The sequence below is a fragment of the Vipera berus genome, assembly GCF_964194415.1.
Source record: "Vipera berus genome assembly, chromosome: 2".
Lineage (NCBI taxonomy): Eukaryota > Metazoa > Chordata > Lepidosauria > Squamata > Viperidae > Vipera > Vipera berus.
Window position 1 is genome coordinate 123,972,101 of NC_138203.1, and position 9,535 is coordinate 123,981,635.

Genomic DNA, 9,535 nt, shown 5'->3' on the forward strand with positions numbered 1-9,535 from the left:
AAATGAAAGTCAATTAAAAAAAACAAAATTCTGGTTGTAATCATGTTTAGCAACAATAATTGATCAGACCGTAATGCCACATGTTGTAAAGTGAACTCTAAATCTTGAATCCTCTCTTTTAGACACAACCCTAAAAAAATTTTTTTTTTAAAAAAAAAAGTGCATTCTCTTCGAAATAGAACGCCCAACTTTCAAACTGCTCTCCTCCATTCCTTCCACTTCCGCCCCACACATCAATAAGTCTAAATAGAACCGGAAGTGAACGCCCATTTCATTAAAACAAAACAAACCCTCTTGCTTGGCGGTGGGAAATGACGTTCGGCGGAGGATTTGTCTTCTCTGCCTGGGTCCGAGACGCCCCGCTTAGCAGGGATGAGGCTGGTGACTTGGAACGTGAACGGGCTTCGGGCAGGAGCCGGGTCGGCGGGGTTGAGGCCGCTCCTGGATTCTTTGGGAGCGGATGTTATTTGCTTGCAGGAGACTAAGATAACCCGTGAGTCACAGCATCCCCACGTGCATGCAAAGCAGAGCTTGACAAGTGTTTAAAATGCAAAAGGTGGCAGGGTTTCCCCGTGTTTTTTAGGGGTTTTTTTTTATTTGCAGCCTTGACCACTTGCTCTTTGGCGGGATGAGTGGCTGGAAACGGGTCTGTCGGGTTAGCAACCATCCTGTCTAAAATTGAAGTATATAAGAATCTGCAGAGAAGGAGAGACTGCCCCAAATGCGTCAGCTTCAGACAACATGGTCAGTAGTTGGAAATTGCAGATGGCAGACCCAACTCCATCTGTAACTCAAAGGCTATCCAGCCCCAATCCCCAAATTTGAGATTTGGCTAATTCAGATTTGGAAAGTTGCTGGATCAAAACCACAAATTTGGCAATAGAAATCAGAAATTTAATGGAAATTAGAAACAATTCCTAACACTTATATTGCTTGAAACTCTCATTTGAGATACAATTGGGGGGGGGGGGAAATCTAATTTGTTATCTAGTAGTTTCATAAAACATTTTTTCCTCTTTTTGTATATCAGTAGCTACTTTTGCTTTTTCGTATGTGTATTTACTGTTTGCATACTCCATAAATGAGAGTAAAGGGAGACATATTTCAGCCTGACTATGGATATAAAAGATACATTTATTGTAATTAATTTCCCCTTGGGAAAGTGTGAAATTTGCCCTAATATTAAAACAGATGAACATGAGGGTGAAATGAGCTGTTGTTTTCTCACAGCACCTCAGTGTTGATTGAACTTTTTAGGTAAAAGAAAACTAGCAACCACAATACTGAAATGGAATCAAAGTCTAGTTTTAGTAAAGTAGCCTGATGTATGTCTCATTTACATGTTTGCTGAACATGAGAATATGTGCCTGTGTTTCAGTCATTTTCAGTCCTTAAACTGTCGTGGGTCCCTGGGATTTCAGACGATTAGAAATTTTGCATAATTTTACATTAGATGCTTTAAAAATACTTTTTTCCATGTTGAGTCTTAAGCCATATGCTGGCTGACCAATCACTGCATTAAATTAATCTAGGATTCTTTTCAGCATGCTGAAAATATTCCCTTTTAAAAAACTGGGAAAGAAAAGCAGTGTGTGTGTGTTTGTGTGTGTATGTGTATTATAGTTTGTCTCTGAAGCTTGCTGGCCTTGCTGTCTGGGATCACAGGAGGAGAAGTTCAACCCTGCTGGGAACACCAAGCTGGGAGAAACTGCTCTAGGCTGATCTTTTTCCTCACTAAAATTCTGCTTTGTTCTCAGGGGACCTGCTGGAGGAGCCATTGGCTATAGTGGAGGGCTATAGCTCCTACTTCAGTTTCAGCCGCATTCGCAGTGGCTATTCAGGTACTGATGGATTAGTAATCCTGACAAGTCCAGTTGATTCCTGGATTGACAGCTTCTCAGCAGAGTGTTGCTGTGCCTTAAACAGTGTCATTCTCTGAGTAAAGAAATAATTATGATTCGAAGGCACGGCTGAAAAAGTCTCATGTCTCTAACCAGCTTGAACATGTGACATATTTTTTTCAGTGTAGGCTTCTAATCTGTGTTCTGTGTTGTTGGCATGTGAAATTTAGGGTATTGTACACTCTTGCACACGCTGCCTTTTTTGACATTGGAATGTAGATTGATCTCTTCTAATCTGGTAGCCGGATTTGTTGGCATAACTTGCTTAGAAGCTTTACCGATTCTTTTTTCTGTTGCTTGCTATATTTCAATGGGAATTCCATCAGTTCTTGTAGCCTTCCGACTTGGTAACGATTGGAGTGTGAACTAACTTCATCTTCTAGGACTACAGGTCCTTGTAAATAGAGCATATCTTCTAAGGCATCTTGGATGTTGCCATCTCTACTGTACAATATTTTAATATATTCCTCCTTTCTTTCATCTTCTTTTAGCTGCTATTTGTTCATTGACATCCTTTAGCATACCAATTCATGCTTGAAACCTAAGCTCAGAGATCTTTTGGAAGTCTTTCCTTGTTTTTCATTCTGTTTCCAATTTACTGTGCCAGGATATAACAGGATTGTTCTATGCTTGTCTACCATTTTTGTGGTTGATAGGAGTTGTTCATCATGACAATTAAAGGATTGATGTAATGACTAAATAATTATAGTGCCTGAATAAATCCATGCTGAACTCTTCTCTTAGCAAAAATCTCCTCCTTGGTTTAAATTTCCCTGGGGGCTGTACCGTGTCCTGATCATATAAGTAATAGATAAGCAGAAGAATCTTATGCCAAAGATTAAGCTGGGAAATTATATCAAAGGCCACTCTAAAATCTGTGAAGGCTGCATTATAGCTTTGTGCATATAGGTTGCTGTTCAGGATTTCTGTGGTTAGTGAAAATGTTGGGCCTGTGATTAAGTAGATAGCCTTTTTGCCCTTTCAGATGAAGGATGACCGTAGATAAGGCTTGCAATTTGGGTGTCCTTTTAGATTCACAGCTCTCCTTAGATGATCATATAGGAGCTGTGACTAGAGGGGCCTTCGCCCAGGTTCGTCTGGTGCGCCAGTTGCGACCCTATCTGGACCTGGATGCCTTGCGTACAGTCACTCATGCCTTTGTGACCTCTCGTCTAGACTACTGCAATGCTCTTTACATGGGGCTGCCCTTGAGATCCACTCGGAAGCTTCAGCTGGTACAGAATGCAGCTGCGCGAGTTCTTTTGGGGGTCTCCCGATACTCCCATATTACACCTCTGCTCCGTGAGCTGCATTGGCTTCCAGTTGCCTGCCGGGTGAAATTCAAGGTGCTGGTGATGACATACAAAGCCCTACATGGCATGGGTCCGGATTACCTACGGGAGCACCTACTGCCGGCGTCAACCTCCCTCCGTCCTGTACGTTCTCACAGAGAGGGCCTCCTCAGGGTACCACCGGTCAGAGAATGTCGGCTGGTGACCCCCAGGGGGAGAGCATTCTCGGTGGGTGCACCAATCCTTTGGAACCGCTTACCGGCTGAACTCCAGATGGCCCCCGACCTTCGCTCCTTCCGGCATGATCTAAAAACTTATCTATTCGAACAAGCCGGCCTGGCCTGATGGGTTTGGGTTTTAACATTATTTTAACTAACCTACTACATTGGGCACAATCATTTAACTTTAAATCTTGTATCCTGTATTCTTATTTTTGTTGCCCTGTACACCGCCCCGAGTCCTTCGGGAGAAGGGCGGTATATAAATCAAATAAATAAATAAATAAATAAATAAATAAATAAATAAACCTTCTGTGTTTCTAGGTGTTGCAACCTTCTGTAAGGCAAGTGCCACCCCAGAAGCAGCTGAGGAGGGCTTGTCTGGGCTGTTTACCAAGCACAGTGGAGCAGTCGGTTGTTATGGAAACACAGAGGACTTCACAGCTGATGAGCTCAAGGCCCTGGACAGTGAAGGCCGGGCAGTGATCACCCGCCACCGCATATGGTAAAGATAGGGATCACAAAGGCGGAGAAGGAATACCTGTTGCTGATACTGACTTAGCAAATTTCCTGGAAGCTGACAACTCATCTGATATGGAGATTAACAGAGCAGTAGTTAATAAGGCAGTGTTGTGATCTGGATTTGAAGGGGAAGAGAATATTGGGAGCACATAGGAGTGTTCTTGTTGCATCTATTGGTGAATGCTTTGAAAAGCTACCTTTTTCTGGGCTCACACAGCAAGACTGTAGGATAATCCCCCCAAAAGATGTGTTTGATTTAAGGAAGTGCTGACAGAAATGATAAGTACGCTCATGCATACTCTGAATTTGGATCACCCTTGATTGTAAACCAGGCATTTGGGAGTTAATTCTAGGCATAAACAGCCTGCACAAATTCAGACAGCTACTAGATGGTAGCAGAGAGTCAGTTGGAGGTATGCAACTTAGGTACGTCTGGTTAATCCCAGTGATTAACAGGTCTGATAGATAAATGATGCAGCCCCACAAAATGTGAATCATCATCGTTGGCATCCTTCAGTCTCGAGAGACTATGGTATCGTGCTCTGGAAAAAGGTCCTAAAGCAGCATCTGGTGTGGCTAAAAAGGCCAATTCGAGAGTGGCGGTCCCTTCCACACTGAGGGCAGATACAAATGTGAATATGAACTCAGAAACTCCTGACACCAGTCTAAATTCAACATTACATATGTAAGAGTAAATGGCTGCCATCTCTCCAGATGTGATTTGGTTAATAGTGCTGAATTCTTTTATATGGGCATTGAAGGCACAGTCAAGCAAATCTGCCTTGCCAAAGGTATAATTATAACCCATGGAATAAGCCTATGTGTTGCTCATGGAAGAAGAATTAGAGATATATTCATGGAGATTAGGGCTGTTCCAGCTACTGTAATTACTGTATAATAATATTTTACCTTCAGTTTCAAAGGCAACTTGATTTGCAATACTTTTTGCTGGGGAGTGCCAGTGGAAAGAAGTTGTTGCAATGACATCACGTATAATAGTAATAATGATAATACTTGCTTACTTACTTCAACTTTGCTGCCACTTGACTTCAGGCTGAGTGGGCAGCTCACAAAAAAGAATGTAAGTTTGACAACATACATGGAAATACATTACAGGAAATAAATAACGAACCCAGACAACTCTACCAGCATCCATGTGACATAACAAACATTATTTATTTATATCCCAGCTTTATTATTTTTATAAACAACTCAAGGTGGTGAACACACACAATATTCCTTCCTCCTCCTATTTTCCTTCCAACAACAATCTTGGATGGTGACTTGGGCTGAGAGGGAATGACTGGCCCAAAGTCACCCAGCTGGGTTTCATGCCTAAGGCAGGACTGGAAGTGACAGTCTCCTGATTTCCATCCTGGTGCCTTAACTACTAGACTAAACTTGCTGAAACATTACCATCATAATTGTTCAGTTGATAAAGGTAAAGGTTCCCCCGCACATGCGTGCTAGTCATTTCTGACTAGGGGCCGGTGCTCATCTCCGTTTCAAAGCCGAAGAGCCAGCGCTTGTCCGAGGACATCTCCGTGATCATGTGGCCGGCATGACTAGACGCCAAAGGCGCACAGAACGCCGTTACCTTCCCACTGTAGTGGTCCCTATTTTTCTACTTGCATTTTTATGTGCTTTCGAACTGCTAGGTTGGCAGAAGCTGGGACGAGTAACAGGCGCTCGCTCTGTTACACGGCACTCGGGATTCAACCCGCCAAACTGCCGATCTTCTGATCGACAAGCTCAGCGTCCTAACCCACTGAGCCACCGCATCCCTTTTCAGTTCAGTTGATAGGGTCACCTAATTAGAATGACTCCTGTTTATGTATAGTGGCTTAAACCAAAAGGAGTAGAGGACCAATACAGTCGTTGCAGCGTGCTGGGGATATCTTTTCTGAGGACTTTCCAGTTGATCCTTTGAAAATAGAATTATGGAGTAAATTTGTTGGGGATTGGATCAGCAGGATGCTTGTATTTAAGATGTGAAGCTGAGTAAAGGAGGTGTATAAATGCTAAATATTACTCCTTTTGAAACGTCCTCCAGTAGCAGAAAGTGGAATAAGGGCTGAAAATGGTTAAATTCTTCATAGTAGGTGCGGTTGGCTGAGCATCATTGGATGGCATGGAGAGAGGTGGGGACTGAACTCTACACTTTCTCTGTGTTGTAGCACTTCAGAACAGCAGGAAACTCTGCTGACTGTCATAAATGTGTATTGCCCTCGCGCTGACCCTGAAAAGCCAGAACGTGGAGATTTCAAGCTGCAATTCTACCGCCTCTTGCAAGCCCGGGCTGAAGCTCTTCTTAGAGCTGGTGGGTAGGTATGCTGTGAAATCCTTGATTCAGCTGCTGTTATTGCATTGAGCTGGGCTAGGCAATATTCTTTCTACTCTGCGCAATGAGAGGAGAACAATGTTGAACTATTTTGCAGGGAAACGGTAGAGTTTGCTAAAACCAAGAGAAATTTAATAAATATTCGTTCCTGTTTATATCCTGTAATATCCCTTTGACTTCTTTCTTTTTTAAGGTAGCTTTTTTGTTTTGACTGAATAAATTGAGCAAAATACATATTATACAAGTATGAAATATGACAAAGCCTATTTATCCCAGATTTCTCCTGAATTATATGCAGCTCACTAAGTGGGATTCATGCATTACAGATTATTCAGATTTGTAGATACTGAGATTTTGAGTGGCGTGAGCAAGTCGACTACTTTCTAAGGAAATTCTGGCGCAAAAACTATTTGTGCCTGTTGTGCACTGAGCACCATCGTGTGTGTGTGTGAAGGAAGGTGGGTGACTAGGTGAACAAAATTCTGGGTAAGTTTGCTTGGAGTGTTTTTTTAAGAACTTGGGAAAGATGTCGGAGCTCTTTCAGATATGTATTTGTTGACTTGGTTTGGGCAGATAGGTTTTTAGTCCATTCTTATACATTAAGGTGAAGGAATGGAAGTTATGGCATGCTTTGTAAAAGAAAAGCTCCATGTTTTAGTTTTTTTATCTTCAGCAACAGAAATGCTGGGTGAAAAATGGTAGAAAAGAGATGTATTTGAAGCCTAGGAAAAGCGTTGCAAATCTGACCCTTTTTGGCACAGACCAAAGATGTCACTTGGTTTAAGTGGATGTTAAGTATATTCCTCCAAAGTAAGCTACCTTGCATCTGGAAGTGAGTTTTTATTTTCTGATACTTCTCAGTGCTACGGCTGCCTGCTTCTGAGACCTCAGCTGTGCTTTATAGTGGTGCTAGCAGACCCGATAATGGAGCTGCAGTTTTTGATTGTGCACATTTCCTCCCTTCCTCTAGCCATGTGATCATCCTGGGAGACGTCAATACTGCACACAGGCCCATCGATCACTGTGACCCAGGAGACTTGGTAAGTGGAGACCGTGAGTCCTAGTCCCACTTTAGGCATGGAAGTCGGCTAGGTGACCTTGGACCAGTCGCTTTCTCAGCCCTCCTGGTTGTGGGAAAATAGGAAAATATTTACTGCCTTGAGTTATTAAAGTAATAAAGTCTGGATGTACAGTAAATAGATAGAATATTGCGGATCTATTGTACAATAATTGTACAATTATTACAATCCAGGGGAGTGCAGCTTATAGCCCCAGGCCTGCATCTGGCTTTCCGCCCCCCCCCTCTTTTTTTTTTTTACAGCCCTTGAGACTCCTCTGGCCATGATTACTGAAACCCAACAGCACAGTTTCCTGCCACATTGAGTTGGAGAGGAGATGGAAACTCTGGTCTTGTAAACCTTAAAATATGGCCACATTTGCAACCAGAGCCATTGTATGGGAGATATGATCCTCCCCATTTTGAAGTCCAGGTACCAAAATCTTGCACCAGTTGGATGATACATGGAAGGCATTTTAATCTCATAAAACTAGCCTGCTTCTCTTCTGACCTTTAGGAATCCTTCCAGGAGCATCCTGGGCGCCACTGGCTGGACGGTTTTCTCTGGGAGCCTGGCAGAGATTCTGAGAATGAGAATCTCTTTGTTGATACTTTCCGTTTTCTGAACCCGAGTCAGGAAGAAGCCTACACTTGCTGGTGTAACGTAACAGGATCCCGGCATCTTAACTACGGTACCCGCATTGACTACATCCTGGCTGACCGTGCTCTGGCATTGTTGGAACTGACCGATGCCCAGATCATGCCAGAGGTGTTGGGCTCTGACCACTGTCCTGTCCAGGCTGTGCTCAAAAGTACCTGCCTGTCTGCCCCACGGTGTCCCCCGCTCTGCACCCGGTTCCTGCCTGAGTTTGCGGGCACCCAACAGAAGCTCAACCGGTTTCTGGTAAAAGTGGAACAGACCAAACTGCCTGAGAAGGGACAGAAACGGAGCAAAGTGGAGAGAACTGCCTTGGGGAATTTAAAGAAAAGGTGGACCGGCCCAGCACAGAAAGGGCAAGGAGATTTGCGTAGCTTCTTCAAAGCTAGATCCTTGGATGCTGAGCTTGTGGATGATGGAAGGGGCCAGTCAGTTTTGAAAGTGGTCCAGAGGGCAGCAGCAGAGGATTCTGGGAAACGGCCTACTGTGGAGAGCGCTGAAAGGATAGCTGATAAATGTGGGGTGGAGGAAGTCTCAGGGGTAGCCCAGATACCTATTGAGAGTCCAAAGGCACCCTCTAAGGGTGTGACCAACAAGGCAGCTATAAACTGTGAGAAAAACACACTCCCCTCTACGCAAAATCAGTCTGTGTTGTGGAAGTCACTGCTACCTGGCCCTGCACACACACCTCGCTGCAAGGCCCACAAGGAGCCCTGTGTGTTGCGGACAGTGAAGAAACAAGGGCCAAATTGTGGACGACGTTTCTTTGTCTGTGCCCGGCCTCTGGGGAAGCCTTCGGATCCCTGTGCACGGTGTGACTACTTCCTGTGGGCCAGCTAGGGCACTTCCTGAGCAGAGCAAGGGTAGTCTGAGTCTGATTTGTGTTTTGGGTGCTATGTACCCCATTTGACTTGGGATGAGTAATTGCAATTGGCTACATGAGGTCAAGGATGCAGATTTTTCTGCTCTTTTATATTGCAGGAACTTCTAAAAGGATTCGGGCAACTTTTGATCTCAGTCCTCTTTTCCTGGTTGCCCCATTAAAAATTTAAATCTTTTGTCATTGCTGGGAAATGACTATCCTTTGTAGAAAACACATTTTAAAAAATTGATAAAGATCTTTGGTCAAAACAAAGAAAAAAACACCCTTTTCTCTGTAAACTGGGGAAGTTCTGTTCTCTGAAAAGCTTGTTTAAATGGTTCTAAATCCCTCATCTCCTGTGGCCGGAGAATTTCAAGTAGAGAGGCCAACCTAAAGTAAAATCATGGTCAAATCTCAGGAGGGTCAATTTTAGTTTTGAAAACAAAGTTCTGCCCACTTTCACAGCTCATTGAAATAATTCCACTAGAGTTACCCATTCTTTCTGCTCTGTTTTCTCCAGAGCTAGTTATTTGCTGATCTTATGTTAGCTTTCCATTTTGGATGTTCCTATTAATTGGCAGCCCAGTAAACAATTGTGTGGCAAATAAGGTTGTAATCTGGGTAAGCCTTTCACATTGTTCCTTGGTAAACGGAATTACATCTTAGGGTGTTCTTTGTACTCAG

General features: G+C 43.4%; 1 protein-coding gene across 1 annotated transcript; it reads left to right on the top strand.

Moving 5' to 3' along the window:
• Positions 1 to 293: 293 nt before the first annotated feature.
• APEX2 (apurinic/apyrimidinic endodeoxyribonuclease 2) lies at positions 294 to 9,485 on the top strand. Its single transcript, XM_081321823.1, has 6 exons — positions 294 to 493; positions 1,758 to 1,841; positions 3,736 to 3,916; positions 6,111 to 6,257; positions 7,245 to 7,314; positions 7,849 to 9,485. The coding sequence occupies exons 1-6, from the start codon at positions 373 to 375 to the stop codon at positions 8,827 to 8,829; spliced, it is 1,584 nt and encodes a 527-aa protein (XP_081177949.1). The 5' UTR covers positions 294 to 372; the 3' UTR covers positions 8,830 to 9,485.
• Positions 9,486 to 9,535: the final 50 nt, after the last annotated feature.